Here is a 17,515-nt window from a genome sequence, read left to right as displayed (position 1 = left end):
GCTCAAAGCTGTTTTGTCAAAGCTTCTAAGAAAACTGTGCAAAGTGTGATGAATTATTCAGCAGGGGCTATCTGTTTACTTTAGGTTGATTTCTCTGTTACCATGGTAGAAATACATGCATTATTTACTGGTCCTGTAACTCCAAGAGTGAGGCAGTTTAGGACTGCCAGTCTTTTTTAGAACTCTTCAAACTCTGAGGATTACTCTCTAGTAATCCATGAGGAAAAAATAGTTTGTCTAGTCATGCGGTTATGTTAAGCTTTGAATGAAAATAAGAAGGGGACTGCAAAGCACCTTTCTGGACTATGTAATCTACTACTGGCTTTTCCAAAGGAGTGGACAATGTTAACACCGCCGGGCGAAGAGAAGCCCCAGAAGCGAGTGAGGTTCCGCGTGGCTTCGGGGAACAGTGGTCGGGTGCTGAAGGAGATTTTTAAAGATAGGGGGCCATCTGACTCGTTGGATTCAGATTGTACCAGTAGTTCGGATGCGGACCGGGCCAGTACGCATTCCACAAGTGGAGATGCTAACGGACATGGTTTTCTACATGGGTTTCTGGGCTCCGAGTTGGATGATAGCGAGAGCGAGCGGGATGATTTGCTCATGCATGCTGGGGCCTCAAAGGACAGAGCACCGATTAGCCACAAGCATGTCAACATCCTCAGCAAAAATGGGACTGTAAGGGGGGTCAAGCACAAAGTCAGTGCAGGTCAGGTCTTATTTGAAAACCTCCCTAATGCATGTGGGGTAAGTGATCTAGGTCACTTCAAGTATGATGAATATGTATTGTACCTTTTCAGTGTTATCATAGTTATCATAGTTTTTACAGGTGTTTGAAGCCGGTGGACCAAAACAAAAATTACTTTAGGTTTTGGTCCACCAGCTTCAAACAGCTGTAAAAACAATATTTTGATGGTACAATCATTCTCTATACTATTCAGTGCTTGTTTTCTCACATAAAGTGAAATTTGTAGTATTTTAGTGTAGTATTTTAGCAATCCACTAGATATTCCACTAGATAACACAGCCACAAAGTCAGAACAGCTTTCACAGTTTGACAACAGATGCAGCTGTGATCAAACTAAGATCCTACATCTGTATGGACACCTAGAGCTCCATTTGGTGGTAATGGAATGAGGCCTGTTAAAGGAGTAGATGGAGAATAGATTGTGCTGACAGCCAGGCGTAGAGAGGGATTACCTCCATGCTTACTCAGAGGTGTAGTCAATACACAACACTGCAGGACTTGGTGTACTGTACACTGTAAAAAACATTCTAGTTGTTTAAACTAATTATTATTATTTACTAAACTTTTCGGTTTAAGTGTTACCTGAACTTAACTCTTAATTGGCCCAAACTCAGCTCCAACTTGAGAAGAAATTGGCTAAAATGTTGTCAACTTAAAATGTTGTGTTTGCTCAACTTGTCTTATATTTTCATTCAACTAGAAATTATTATTTGGGCATCTTAATTAAAAAAGGCTGTGGAACTAGTTACACACATACAATGTTTTCAATTTACATATTTGACACACATTGACATGCATGATTACATTGTGCATGTTCATTTATACAGTCATTGTTTTTTGGCATGTCCTCCCTCGCCTGGGATTTGAAGTCCCAATCTCTTGGTTCACGACATTCTGATCTTCCTGCTACGCAATCATGTCTATGCCATGACCGATTTTACCTGTATTGCTACACTTTGCACTTCAAAGTAAATCTCAGCTCTATTAAAAGTGCACTCAAGAAAAACTGTTTTATTTATCACAGTGGTTAAGGAGTTATATTAAAACAGAGTAACATTCCCATCAACATTAGACAAATATACAGAAAACCCTAAAATTGCTGATACTGGACTGGTATGATGGGACTATATTTGTGGCTATATTAGGTTTTGAATGGCCAATGCATGTTAAAGTGAGTTTTTCCCGCATTTTTTTCTCCGTCAATACGTCAATTTCTCCGAAATTTCGTCACCCTGTGATTGTCAAGCAAATAACTGTTGGTCTCACGGCTATAAAAGGCTATAAAAGTAGCGAGGCTACATACAGACACCTCTTAGTCGGGCCAATTGAGGTAGTATGTACATGAATGTATAGTTAAAGTGACTATGCATATATGATAAACAGAGAGTAGCAGCAGCGTAAAAAGAGGGGTTGGGGGGGCACACAGTGCAAATAGTCCGATTAGCCATTTGATTACCTGTTCAGGAGTCTTATGGCTTGGGGGTAAAAACTGTTGATGAGGCTTTTTGTCCTAGACTTGGCACTCCGGTACTGCTTGCCATGCGGTAGTAGAGAGAACAGTCTATGACTGGGGTGGCTGGGGTCTTTGACAATTTTTAGGGCCTTCCTCTGACACCGCCTGGTGTAGAGGTCCTGGATGGCAGGCAGCTTAGCACCAGTGATGTACTGGGCCGTACGCACTACCATCTGTAGTGCCTTGCGGTCGGAGGCCGAGCAATTGCTATACCAGGCAGTGATGCAACCAGTCAGGATGCTCTCGATGTTGCAGCTGTAGAACCTTTTGAGGATCTGAGGACCAATGCCAAATCTTTTTAGTTTCCTGAGGGGGAATAGGCTTTGTCGTGCCCTCTTCACGACTGTCTTGGTGTGTTTGTACCATTCTAGTTTGTTGAAGATGTGGACACCAAGGAACTTGAAGCTCTTAACCTGTTCCTCTACAGCCCCATCAATGAGAATGGGGCGTGCTCGGTCTTCCTTTTCCTGTAGGCCACAATCATCTCCTTAGTCTTGGTTACGTTGAGGGATAGGTTGTTATTCTGGCACCACCCGACCAGGTCTCTGACCTCCTCCCTATAGGCTGTCTTGTCATTGTTGGTGATCAGGCCTACCAGTCGTGGGTGAACAGGGAGTACAGGAGGGGATTGAGCACGCACCCCTGGAGAGCTCCAGTGTTGAGGATCAGCGTGGCAGATGTGTTGCTACTTACCCTCACTACCTGGGTGTGGCCCGTCAGGAAGTCCAGTATCCAGTTGCAGAGGGAGGTGTTTGGTCCCAGGATCCTTAGCTGAGCTGTAGTCAATGAATAGCATTCTCACATAGGTGTTCCTTTTGTTCAGGTGGGAAAGGGCAGTGGGGAGTGCAATAGAAATTGCATCATCTGTGGATCTGTTTGGGCGGTATGCAAATTGGAGTGGGTCTAGGGTTTCTGGGATAATGGTGTTGATGTGAGCCATTACCGGCCTTTCAAAGCACTTCATGGCTACGGATGTGAGTTCTACGGGTCTGTAGTCATTTAGGCAGGTTGCCTTCGTGTTCTTGGGCGCAGGGATTATGGTGGTCTGCCTGAAACATGTTGGTATTACAGACTCAATCAGGGACATGTTGAATATAACACATTAGATCTGGTAAAAGATATTACAAAGAAAAAGTTAACACTTTTTGGTGTTTTTTTTGTACCATCATGTTTGAAATGCAAGAGAAAGGCCATAATGTATTATTCTAGCCCAGGTGCAATTTAGATTTTGGCCAGTAGATGGCAGCAGTGTACGTGCAAAATTTTAGACTGGTCCACTGAACCATTGCATTTCTTTTCAAAATGTTGTATCATGACTGCCCAAATGTGCCTAATTTGTTCATTAATAACTTTTTATGTTCAAAACTGTGCACTCTCCTCAAAAAATAGCATGGTATTCTTTCACTGTAATAGCTACTGTAAATTGGACAGTGCAGTTAGATTAACATGAATTTAAGCTTTCTGCCAATATCAGAAATGTCTATGTCCAGGGAAATGTTCTTGTTACTTACAACCTCATGCTAATCACATTAGCCTACGTTAGCTCAACCGTCCCACCAATCCTGAAGAAGTTAAACTAATGGGTACACTAGCAATGGCTGTCACGTCCTGACCAGTATAAGGGTTATTTGTTATTGTAGTTTGGTCAGGACGTGGCAGAGGGTATTTGTTTTATGTGGTTCGGGGTGGTGTTTTTTGTAGAAGGCTATTTGATTTAGGTATTCCGGGGTTTTTGGGCACTGTTCCTTGTTAATGTATTTCTATGTTAGTCTAGTTAGTTGTATTTCTATGTTTAGGTTAATGGGGGGTTGGACTCTCAATTGGAGGCAGGTGCTTTCTCGTTGCCTCTGATTGAGAGTCCTATATATGGGTATGTGTTTGGTTTAGTGTTTGTGGAAGATTGTCTCTTGTTTTGCGTGTGTGAGCCTTACAAGACTGTTTGGTTGTTCGTGAGTTCTTCGTCGTTTATTATTTTGGTGTTTATAAATAAATATCAAGATGAGCATCCACATCCCTGCTGCGTTTTGGTCCTCCTTTCCCGACGACAACCGTGACAGAATCTCCCACCACAAACGGACCAAGCAGCGGAGGACGGAGCAACAGGTGGACTTGGAGGAGCAAAGGGAATTTGAGTTGGACTATGGTGAGAAATGGACCTGGGAGGAGATCTTGGGGGGAAAAGGCTCCTACACTTGGGAGGAGATCCAGGCGGGAAAGGATCGCCTTCCATGGGGACAGGTGGAAAGAGAGAGGGAGGAACGGCGAAAGGCTGGTGAGGACCGGGAACGCTACAGGAGAACACGACTGGCGTTGAAGCACGAGAGGCACCCCCAATAAAACAATTTTGGGGGGGCACACGGGTAGTTTGGCTGGGCCAAGGGTGAGCCCTAAGCCAGCTCCCCATGTTTATATGGAGGACCGTATGGAGTGGAGGGCGCCGTGTTTTGCTGAAGTGCGCACAATCTCGCCCATATGCACGCACAGTCCAGTGGGAGTTATTCCAGCCCCTCGCAGATGCCGTGCTAGAGTGGGAATCCAGCCTGGTAGGAGGATGCCTGCGCAGCGCGTCTGGTCACCGGTGCGCCTCCTAGGACCAGGCTACCCTACGCCCGCTCTACGCACGGCAACCATCAGGCCCTTGCACAGCCCAGTTCGCCCTGTACTAGCACCCCGCTCGTACAGGGCTACTAGCTCCATCCAGCCAGGACGGGTTGTGCAGGAGGTGAGATCAAGACCGCCTGTGCGCCTCCATGGCCCGGTGTTTCCAGTTCCTGTCTCTCGTGCGGACCCGGAAGTGTGTGTCCCCAGTCTGGCACGTCCAGTACCAGCACCACGCACCAGGCTTCCAGTGCGTCAACCCAGTCCGACTCGGCCTGTTCCCGCTCCCCGCACTAGCCCTGAGGTGCGTGTCCCCAGTCTGGCACGTCCAGTACCAGCACCACGCACCAGGCTTCCAGTGCGTCAACCCAGTCTGACTCAGCTTGTTTCCGCTCCCCGCACTAGCCCTGAAGTGCGTGTCCCCAGGCTGATACCTCCAGTACCAGCACCACGCATCAGGCTTCCAGTGCGTCAGCCCAGCCTCGAGAGTCCGGCAACAGTGTGCAGTCCAGAGTATCCGGCAACAGTGTCCAGTCAGGAGTCGCCAGAGCTGCCCGCCAGTCAGGAGTCGCCAGAGCTGCCCGCCAGTCAGGAGCTGCCAGAGTGGCCCGTCGCGCCGGATCTGCCAGAGTGGCCCGCCGCGCCGGATCTGCCAGAGTGGCCCGTCTACCCGGAACTGAGGGGGTCTGCCTGTGACCCGGAACCGAGGGGGTCTGCCTGTGACCCGGAACCGAGGGGGTCTGCCTGTGACCCGGAACCGAGGGGGTCGGCCTGTGACCCGGAACCGAAGGGGTCTGCCTGTGACCCGGAACCGAAGGGGTCTGCCTGTGACCCAGAACCGGGTGAGTCTGCCTATGACCCGGAACCAAAGGAGTCTAGCAGCAACCCGGAACTGAATAAGTCTATTAGTGATTCAGAACTAAGTATAAGTAATTGTGTTTCAAATGAGTCTGCCGACAGTGTGGAATGGAAGAGGTCTGCCTACGATCCGGAACGAGGGGAGTCTGCCTACGGCCCGAAACGGATTAAACCCTGTGCGGCCTCCAGCGAAAAATCCTATCGCCATTAGCATAACAAAATGTAATAATTATTTTTTTTCAAATTATATCGTTTTATAGATACACCTCTCCTGAATCGAACCACGTTGTTCAAAAAGGCTTTACAGCAAAAGCAAAACATTAGATTATGTTAGAGGAGTATATCGTAAAAGTAGCCACATAGCCATTTTCCGACCAACCACATGCATCACAAATAACCAAAAAACAGCTAAATGCAGCACTAACCTTTGACAATCTTCATCAGATGACACACCTAGGACATCATGTTACACAATACATGCATTCTTTTGTTCGATAAAGTTCATATTTATATATAAAAACAGCATTTTACATCGGTGCGTAACGTTGACTAACTATTTTCCCTCAAATGCATCCGGTGAAACGCTACAATTTACTAAATTACTATTCGAAAACATTTTTAAAATGTAATATTGTCATTCTAAGATTTATAGATGAATATCTCTTGAAAGCACCTGTAATGCCAGATTTAAAAATAACTTTACTGGGTAATCACACTTTGCGATAAAAGGGGATGCGATACTCAGAACAATAGGCTAGCAATACAGGTCAGCGCCATCTTGGAACAATCGCATATCAAATCTAGTCTTGTATACTATTGTCAATAATCCCTTACCTTTGATTATCTTAATCTTTAGGCACTTCCAGGAATCCCAGGTCCACAACAAATGTATTTTCGTTCGAAAAAGTTCATCCTTTATGTTCCATTAGCTTGTTGTTGTTAGCGTGTTCTGAAGGCTGCACCAAAAGCTCCGTGGCCGGGGGACTATTCTTTCAACAAAATGCATTTTTTTCTTATTTAGGTTAGTTCAAACATGTCAAACGTTGTATAACATAAATCTTTAGGGCCTTTTTCAACCAGAGCTCCAATAAGATTCAAGGGGGCCGATTGCATTGTCTTTATAAACGTTTCGAAAGGGGAGGGTAGCCAGGGGCGCCGGCGTCATAATGGTGATGGCCCTCTCCGTGTGACCACGTTCCACAGAGTGTCATTCTGTCAGTTTTCACAGTAGGAGAGTCAAATCACTTTGTAAAGACTGGGGACATCTAGTGGAAGCAATAGGAAGTGCTCAATGAACCATAGCTCACGGTGTGATTAATAGGCAACGTGATGAAGTTGAGTCCGCAATTCAGAATTCCACTTCCTGTTTCGATCTGTCTCGGGGTTTTGACTGCCATATGAGTTCTGTTAAACTCACAGACACCATTCAAACAGTTTTAGATACTTTAGGGTGTTTTCTATCCACAAGTATTCATTATATGCATATCCTAGCTTCTGAGTTTGAGTAGTAGGCCGTTTTAAAATGGGCACAATTTTTTTTCAAAATGCGCTGTGGCGCCCCCCTATCCTAGTCGACCATCAAGAGGTTAAGTCTGTCTGCATTCTGTAGGACAGTAGGCCGGAGCCTGAACCACCACCTGTATAGGTGGGTTGGGGAGGGGGGGGGGTGTAGCACTAGTGCCATCGGTGACGGCAGCCACCCTCCCTTCCCTCCCTTTAGTTTAGGGGGATTTTTTTGTTGTTGTTTTGGGTTTTGTTTATTTATGAGGTGCATCCGGGGTCTGCACCTTTAGGGGGGGGGGGTACTGTCACATCCTGACCAGTATAAGGATTATTTGTTATTGTAGTTTGGTCAGGATGTGGCAGAGGGTATTTGTTTTATGTGGTTCGGGGTGGTGTTTTTTGTAGAAGGGTATTTGATTTAGGTATTCCAGGGTTTTTGGGCACTGTTCCTTGTTATTGTATTTCTATGTTAGTCTAGTTAGTTGTATTTCTATGTTTAGGTTAATGGGGGGGTTGGACTCTCAATTGGAGGCAGGTGCTTTCTCGTTGCCTCTGATTGAGAGTCATATATATGGGTATGTGTTTGGTTTAGTGTTTGTGGGAGATTGTCTCTTGTTTTGCGTGTGTGAGCCTTACAAGACTGTTTGGTTGTTCGTGAGTTCTTCGTCGTTTATTATTTTGGTGTTCACTTTATTTTATAAATAAATATCAAGATGAGCATCCACAGCCCTGCTGCGTTTTGGTACTCCTTTCCCGACGACAACTGTGACAATGGCTGCCAGTCTTGATTTCAATAGGAACCGCCATCTATGGATAATATGTCTATGGTTGGTTGCGATTGTCATTTTGCCTTTCGCAAATTTCCAAATACAATTGCGTGAAAAATGTACAGTTTGGAAAGCTAATTCTGTCCTTACTAAATGTGTACTGTGTAAGGTATTTTTAAAAAATTACATAAAAAAACATTTGAATAATACAATATTTTATCACTCGTCTTCCTAAAAAAAATTGTATTTTTTATTTCACCTTTATTTAACCAGGTAAGCTAGTTGAGAACAAGTTCTCATTTACAACTGCGACCTGGCCAAGATAAAGCAAAGCAGTGCGACACAAACAACACAGAGTTACACATGGAATAAACAAGCGTACAGTCAATAACACAAAATAAAAAATTAAAGTCTATATACAGTGTGTGCAAATGAGGTGAGGAGGTAGGCAACAAATAGCCCATAGTAGCAAAGTAATTACAATTTAGCAGATTAACACTGGAGTGATAAATGAGCAGATGATGATGTGCAAGTAGAGATACTGGTGTGCAAAAGAACAGAAAAGTAAATAAAAACAATATGGGGATGAGGTAGGTAGATTGGGTCGGCTATTTACAGATGGACTATGTACAGCGATCGGTTAGCTGCTCAGATAGCTTATTTTTAAAGTTAGTGAGGGAAATATAAGTCTCCAGCTTCAGCGATGTTTGCAATTCATTCCAGTCACTGGCAGCAGAGCACTGGAAGGAAAGGTGGCCAAAGCAGGTGTTTTCTTTGGAGATGACCAGTGAGATATACCTGCTGGAGCGCGTGCTACGGGTGGGTGTTGTTATCGTGACCAGTGAGCTGAGATAAGGTGGAGCTTTACCTAGCATAGACTTATAGATGACCTGGAGCCAGTGGGTCTGGCGACGAATATGTAGCGAGGGCCAGCCGACTAGAGCATACAGGTCGCAGTGGTGGGTGGTATAAGGGGCTTGGTAACAAAACGGATGGCACTGTGATAGACTGCATCCAGTTTGCTGAGTAGAGTATTGGAAAATATTTTGTAGATGACATCGCGGAAGTCGATGATCGTTAGGATAGTCAGTTTTACTAGGGTAAGTTTGGCGGCGTGAGTGAAGGAGGCTTTGTTGCGAAATAGAAAGCCAATTCTAGATTTGATTTTGGATAGGAGATGTTTAATATGAGTCTGGAAGGAGAGTTTACAGTCTAGCCAGACACCTAGGTATAAATGAAGGGGATAATGACACAATGTTTGCGAGAGGGAGGGTATCTGATTTCATCAGGGGATGTGTAACGGCTGTCGCAGGGAGTAGACCAAGGCGCAGCGTGGTTAGTGCTCATCATGAATTTATCTGACCTGAACACTGAAACAAAGAAACAAGAAAGGACAGACAAACAGTTCTGTCAGGTAAGTAATACTAAACAGAAATTAACCACCCACAAAACCCAAAGGAAAACAGGCTGCCTAAGTATGGCTCCCAATCATCGACAATGATGTACAGCTGTCCCTGATTCAGAGCCATACCAGGCCAAAACAAAGAAATACAAAACATAGAAAAAAGGACATAGAATGCCCACCCTAGTCACACCCTGGCCTAACCAAAATAGAGAATAAAACCCTCTCTATGGCCAGGGCGTGACAGTACCCCCCTCCATAGGTGCAGACTCCGGACGCAAAACCTGACTCTAAAGGGGAGGGTCCGGGTGGGCCTTCCTTACGGCGGTGGCTCTGGTGCGGGACGTGGACCCCGCTCCACCTTCAGCTTGGCCCACTTAGGTGGCGCCTCCGGAGTGGGGACCCTCGCCGCCGACCCCGGACTAGGGACCCTTGCAGCGGGCCCCGGACAGGCGGGCAACTCTGGCGGCTCCGGACTGGAGGGCGGCGCTGGCGGCTCCGGACTGGAGGGCGGCGCTGGCGGCTCCGGACTGGAGGGCGGCTCTGGCGGCTCCAGACTGGAGGGCGGCTCTGGCGGCTCCGGACAGGCGGGTGGCTCTGGCGGCTCCGGACTGGCGGGACTTGCAGTAGGCCTGGCTCTGGGCGCAGGCACAGGATTCACCAGGCTGGGGAGACATGCAGGAGGCCTGGCTCTGGGAGCAGGCACAGGACTCACCAGGCTGGGGAGACATGCAGGAGGCCTGGCTCTGGGAGCAGGCACAGGATAGACCGGGTCTTGAAGACGCATAGGTGGCCAGATGTGCTGAGCAGGCATACTCCTTCCTGACTGGATGCCCACTCTAGCACGGCACTTGCGGGGGGCTGGTATCGACTGCACCGGACTGTGCGTGCGGATGGGCGAGACCGTGCGCACTTCCGCATAGCACGGTGCTCTCCCCGCCAAACGCTCCTTATAATAAGCACGAGGAGTTAGCTCAGGTCTATTGCCTGACTTACCCCAACTCCCCGTGTGCCCCCCCCCCAAAAAAAAAAATTCTGGGGCTGCCTCTCAGGTTCCCGTAGCTCCCTTAACTTGTCCTTCCAGAATCTACGTTCCGACTCCCATGTCCATCCTTCTCCCCGATGCTCCAATCCACGCTGCTTGGTCTTCTTGTGGTAGGTGGTTCTGTAATGGATGTTGCAGGGAGTAGACCAAGGCGCAGCGTGGTTAGTGCTCATCATGAATTTATTTGATCTGAACACTGAAACAAAGAAACAAGAAACGACAGCCAAACAGTTCTGTCAGGTAAGTAATACAAAACAGAAATTAACCACCCACAAAACCCAAAGGAAAACAGGCTGCCTAAGTATGGCTCCCAATCAGCGACAACGATGTACAGCTGTCCCTGATTGAGAGCCATACCAGGCCAAAACAAAGAAATACAAAACATAGAAAAAAGGACATAGAATGCCCACCCTAGTCACACCCTTGCCTAACCAAAATAGAGAATAAAACCCTCTCTATGGCCAGGGCGTGACAGGATGAGACATTTCATTCAGGAAAAATCAAGCTAGATCTGAGTTAGCCTGTCCCGGAGCAGGTTAGTTCTGAAGGATTTGATGCTATAGAAATGTACCTTGATAAGAGGTGAGCCACTTTCATGGTACAGGTTATCCCAAAGTTACCTCTCCAACTCCTTAAATCTGACGAAGCCCTCTGAAATGCCATCTCCTCTGTCCCACTGCTACAGCATTGTGCTCCCTGTTCACCCCCAACAAGCGGATTGCTGTGTCTGTGAATGCATTCATCCACACACATAGGAGACACACACAGAGGAAACATAACACTAACATTATCTACAAACAATTAACAAAGCAATCAGTAATTAGGAATGTTTTTTTCATTGATCGTGTTTTGTGGCTGGTGTTACGAGACATTTTTTTCTCCAATATTTAAATAATTAAGTATTTGAAAACTATTTCAAAGATGCATAGGCCTACTTTGCGAACTCACTTAACTCGCACATAAGCAATAGGGCCAGGACGATACCAATTTCGTGATATTATTTAGTGTCTTGACAAAGAAACAAAACACGATGTGGATTTAACTTCTTTATGAAAACAGCCCTAATGTTTGAAGCAAACAACATGTCATCCAGAGTCACATTTATTTATTTACCAAGCTATAGCACACAATATTCTACATACAGCAGGTTTCTAAAGGACCAAAGAGTTTGATCTGTTTCGTGTTTTTATTTTTGCCATTGAAAAAATATTGCGATACTGGTATCCCGGCCCTAATAAGCATAGAGAGAGGCTTGCGCTGCTTGTGCTGGCACAAGTGTAGATCAAATAAACCGCTGCAGATGACATAGCCTCGCAAGCCAATCGCAAAATATGACGACAGAACTGAAGAAAATGTACAATCTGGCCAGGTTGATATCAAGATTTTGATTTGGTAACATCGCACAGTGTGATAATCGTAAAATACTGAATACGACTGTAGCATGAGGTCATAAAAACAGATGGAGACATCCTCACATCTACTGTGCCTTGCTGTGCTTCTACCTCTTTCTTCCAATTTTTGCTTTTCTTTTCTGATGCTCACTCCTGAAAGAGAGGTTTCATTTGACTCTATTGAACAACAAGGCAGACTAGTCCAGTTTACTACCCTCTAGCAGTCTCTAATAATGCTCACATTGTAGGACCATACGCTACTGTTATACAGTCTGCTAAATTACCTTATAACACTGTTCACATTAAACACGCTCTGACAATAACAAAGGGCTAAAGTCTACATCATCCCATTTTACAGTACACTCCATTAGGCCCCATTAACTTCCATTAGCCTGCTTAGTGTGTGTGTGTGTGTGTGTGTGTGTGTGTGTGTGTGTGTGTGTGTGTGTGTTGCACCTGGAACTGAGGTCACGGGATATTATTCCATCAGCACATTTTGTCATGCTCAGTAACCACAATTCCATCCACAGTTATTATGCGGGTAAAGTATTTGTATTTATTAGGGATCCCCATTAGCTGCTGCCAAGGCTTACATTACATAATACCACCATACAACAATATTACAATGTACATATGTGTAGAGTTGGTGTCCTAGCGTTTGTGTGCCTATGCGTGTGTCTGGACCTACAGTATTTGTGTGTCTCTTCACAGTCCCCGCTGTTCCATAAGGTGTGTTTTTATCTGTTTTTTAAAATCTGATTCTACTGCTTGCATCAGGTAGTTAGTTACCTGATGTGTAATAGAGTTCAATGTGGTCATGGTTCTATGCAGTACTGTGCGCCTCCCATAGTCTGTTCTTGACTTGGGGCCTGTAAAGAGACCTCTGGTGGCTTGTCTTGTGGGGTATGCATGGGTGTCCGAGCTGTGTGCTAGTAGTTTAAACAGATATCTCGGTGCATTCAGCTTGTCAACACTTCTTACAAAAACAAGTAGTGATGAAGTCAATCTCTCCTCCACTTTGAGCCAGGAGAGATTGTCATGCATATCATTAATGTTAGCTCTCTGTGTACATTTAAGGGCCAGGCGTGCTTCCCTGTTCTGAGCTAATTGTAATTTTCCTAAGTCCCGCTTTGTGGCACCTGAACACACGACGGAACAGTAGTCCAGGTGCGACAAAACTAGGGCCTGTAGGACCTGCCTTGTTGATAGCGTTGTTAAAAAGGCATAGCAACACTTTATTATAGACAGACTTCTCCCCATCTTAGCTACTGTTGTATCATTATGTTTTGACCATGACAGTTTACAATCCAGGGTTACTCCAAGCTATTTAGTCATCTCAATTTACTCAATTTCCACATTTTATATCACAATATTTAGTTGAGGTTTAGGGTTTAATGAATGATTTATCCCAAATACAATGCTTTTAGTTTTGGAAATATTTTGGACTAACTTATTCCTTGCCACCCATTCTAAAACGAACTGAAGCTCTTTGTTAAGTGTTCTATGGACACACTGGCTTTACTTTAAGCCAGTGGAATGTTGTTAGTAAATATTGAAACAGCTGCCAGTAATTTTCCATCCATGTTGTCAGACCCCGGTGGTTAGTCATTGTTGATATACAACAGTTTTTTCACCTCTTCCACACTCACTTTGTGGAATTCAAAATGGCAATGCTTGTCTTTCATAATTTGGTCAGTTATACTTGGATGTGTAGTGCCGGCGTTTGTTGCTGGCATGTCATGCCTAAGTTTGCTAATCTTGCCAATGAAAAAATCATTAAAGTAGTTGGCAATATCAGTGGGTTTTGTGATGAATGAGCCATCTGATTCAATGGATGATGGAGCTGAGTTTGCCTTTTTGCCCAAAATTTCATTTAAGGTGTTCCAAAGCTTTTTACTATCATCCTTTATATAATGTATATATGTTTCATAGTATAGTTTCTTATACTTTTTATTCAGTTTAGTCACATGATTTCTCAATTTGCAGTACGTTTGCCAATCGGTTGTGCAGACAGACTTATTTGCCATTCCTTTTGCCTCATCCCTCTCAACCATACAATTTGTCAATTCCTCATCAATCCAAGGGGATTTAACAGTTTTTATAGTCATTTTCTTAATGGGTGCATGCTTATTAGTAACTGGAATAAGCAATTTCATCATCAACATAAGAATCACTAGAAAACATATTGTATGACCTCTTATACACTATATTAAGCCCTGCCTTTGGAACTTTGTTTTACCTAGATATGGCTACTATTTTGTGATCACTACATCTGATCGATTTGGATATTGCTTTAAAGCAAATTTCTGCAGTATTAGTAAAGATGTGATCAATACATGTTGATGATTGCATTCCTGTGCTGTTCGTAGCTACTCTAGTAGGTTGACTGATAACCTGTACCAGGTTGCAAGCTCTGGTCATAATGTCTGTGATGGAAAGTTTCAGTACAACTTTATAAATGTTGACAGATGATTTGTTAGTTCGACACGGTATCTTATTGTGTCGGTAAAATTAACTATACGAGAAATGGCGGTGGAAAAGTCTTTTATGCGCAAATACTGACGTAATAACCATAATTTCGAAGTAAACTTCGAGTCACGCGGTGATATGGGAAACCATACAATTTATTAGGCTACAGATTAAATAACATGATGAACTTCACAGGGTGATGAAAATGCACTGTGATCTTGATGCTCCTTTCCAATAAATATCGAGGGTCTGATTCTGGTGACATAATGATCGATGCTTGACTGCCATTTGACAAATAGAAATATCCATAATAATCTCATCATCAAGACTAGTCTTCTCACAGCTGTTGGCTAGAGTGCACGTGCCAAGACCAGAGTAGGCACATTTGCTATTTAGTTCAAAATGCGATGGAAACGCATTGAACTTTAGATTTGTATTGTCACGTCCTGACCAGTATTAGGGATTATTTGTAATTGTAGTTTGGTCAGGACGTGGCAGAGGGTATTTGTTTTATGTGGTTCAGGGTGGTTGGTTGTTAATTAGGGTGTTTGGTTTGTTAGTTCTGGGTTTTGGGTATGTTCTAGGTTTGTATTTCTACGTTTAGTTCTGTTTAGTTTTCTATGTTTAGGTTTGGGTGTTGGACTCTCAATTGGAGGCAGGTGTTTCTAGTTGCCTCTGATTGAGAGTCCTATATATAGGTATGTGTTTGGGTTTGTGAGTTGTGGGAGATTAATTGCTGTGTATAGCTTTGTGCCTTACAAGCCTGTTAGTCGTTCTGACCAGTATGAGGGTTATTTTGTTTGTGTAGGCTGGTCAGGATGTGGCAGAGGGTATTTGGTTTATGTGGTTCGGGGTGTGTGTATTATGTAGAGGGTAGTTGATTTATGTATTCCGGGGTTTTATGGTCACTGCTCTGTTAGTCTATGTTCTTTCTAGTTAGTCTGTTTCTATGTTTAGTTAATTGGGGTGTGGACTCTCAATTGAAGGCAGGTGTTGTCTAGTTGCCTTTGATTGAGAGTCCTATATATTAGGGTGTGTTTGTGTTTGTAATTTGTGGGAGATTGTCACTTGAATTGCTGTCTTGTGCCTTCAAGTCTGTCTTCGTCGTCCATCGTTTTGTTTTGTTTGTAGTAGTGTTTTCATTCAAGTTAATTATGAGCACTCAACCCGCTGCGCCTTGGTCCATTCCTGACGACCGTCGTTACAAGGGGAAATGAGAGACCAGTGCATGAGATAAATGATCAGTGAGAGTTGAGATAAAGAAAGACCACACACATACACAAATCAAAATAAAATAAAATTGTATTTGTCACATGCGCCGAATACAACAGCTGTAGACCTTACCGTTGAATGCTTACTTAAAAGCCCGTAACCAATAATGCAGTGCAAGAAAAAGAGTTAAAAAAAAAACGTACTAAATAAACTAAAGTAACAAAAAATATTAAATCAAAAAGTAACACAAGAAAATTACATAACAATAACGAGGCTATATACAGGGGGTACCGGTACCGAGGCAATGTGCGAGGGTACAGGTTAGTCAAGGTAATTTGTAAAGTGACTATGCATAGATAATAAACAGCAAGTAGCAGGGGGGTTGGGGGGGTTCAATGTAAATAGTCCGGGTGGCCATTTGATTAATTGTTCAGCAGTCTTATGGCTTGGGGGTAGAAGCTGTTAATAGGGCTAGGGGGCAGTATTGACACGGCTGGATAAAAAACATACCCGATTTAATCTGGTTACCACTCCTACCCAGTAACTAGAATATGCATATACTTATTACATATGGATAGAAAACACCCTAAAGTTTCTAAAACTGTTTGAATGGTGTCTGTGAGTATAACAGAATTCAAATGGCAGGTCAAAACCTGAGAGATTCCTTTACAGGAAGTGGCCTGTCTGACCATTTCTTGAACTTCTTTTCCATCTCTATCTTTTACTAAGGATCTCTGCTCTAACGTGACACTTCCTACGTCGTCCATAGGCGCTCAGAGCCCGGGAAAAAACAGAATGTCGTCATCCCAGCCCCAGGCTGAAACACATTATCGCCTTTCTCAAGTGGCCGATCAAGGGACACTGGGCTTAGGCGCGTGACCCGACCGCCCCCGCCTTTGTGATTTTTTTCCTCTGTTTGCCGAAAAGGAGATTCCCTGTCGGAATATTATCGCTTTTCTACGAGAAAAATGGCATAAAAATTGATTTTAAACAGCGGTTGACATGCTTCGAAATACGGTAATGGAATATTTAGAATTTTTTTGTCACGAATTGCGCCATGCGCGCGACCCTTCTTTACCATTTCGGATAGTGTCTGGAACGCACAAACAAAACGCCGCTATTCGGATATAACGATGGATTATTTTGGACCAAACCAACATTTGTTATTGAAGTAGCAGTCCTGGGAGTGCATTCTGACGAAGACAACAAAAGGTAATCAAACTTTTTTAATAGTAAATATGATTATGGTGAGTGCTAAACTTGCCGGGTGTCTAAATAGCGAGCCCGAGATGCCTGGGCTATGTACTTAGAATATTGCAAAATGTGCTTTCACCAAAAAGCTATTTTAAAATCGGACATATCGAGTGCATAGAGGAGGTCTGTATCTATAATCCTTAAAATAATTGTTATGCTTTTTGTGAACGTTTATCGTGAGTAATTTAGTAAAATGTTAGCGAATTCCCCGGAAGTTTGCGGGGGGTATGCTAGTTCTGAACGTCACATGCTAATGTAAAAAGCTGGTTTTTGATATAAATATGAACTTGATTGAACAAAACATGCATGTATTGTATAACATAATGTCCTAGGGTTGTCATCTGATGAAGATCATCAAAGGTGAGTGCTGCATTTAGCTGTCTTCTGGGTTTTGGTGACATTATATGCTGGCTTGAAAAATGGGTGTCTGATTATTTCTGGCTTGGTACTCTGCTGACATAATCTAATGTTTTGCTTTCGTTGTAAAGCCTTTTTGAAATCGGTCAGTGTGGTTAGATTAACGAGAGTCCAAGTGAGAGAATACATACCAAGTGAGAGAAAATAAAAACATCTCGTGCCCTCGTGCACGAGCCTGAGTCTCAGAGTACTCTGACCAGCCACTATCCAAATGCGATAATGTGTTTCAGCCTGGGGCTGCCTCGATATCATTCAGCTTTTTCCCGGGCTGGGAGCCGTAGGAAGTGTCACGTTACAGCAAAGATCCTCAGTCTTCAATAAAAAGAGCCAAGATGAAC

At 44.0% G+C, this 17,515-nt stretch overlaps 1 protein-coding gene across 1 annotated transcript in view; it reads left to right on the top strand.

Moving 5' to 3' along the window:
• Window positions 1–342: 342 nt before the first annotated feature.
• Window positions 343–17,515, top strand: part of LOC106600617 (glutaredoxin domain-containing cysteine-rich protein 1) — a 44,159-nt gene continuing 26,986 nt past the window's right edge. The window contains exon 1 of the mRNA XM_045716040.1: window positions 343–742. Within this exon, the coding sequence (XP_045571996.1) occupies window positions 343–742 (400 nt within the window). The remainder of the gene's footprint in view (window positions 743–17,515) is intronic.

This window comes from Salmo salar, chromosome ssa03 (assembly GCF_905237065.1).
Source record: "Salmo salar chromosome ssa03, Ssal_v3.1, whole genome shotgun sequence".
Taxonomy (NCBI): Eukaryota; Metazoa; Chordata; class Actinopteri; order Salmoniformes; family Salmonidae; genus Salmo; species Salmo salar.
The sequence above is the reverse complement of the archived record's forward strand: the minus strand, read 5'-3'. Positions and strand labels throughout refer to the sequence as shown.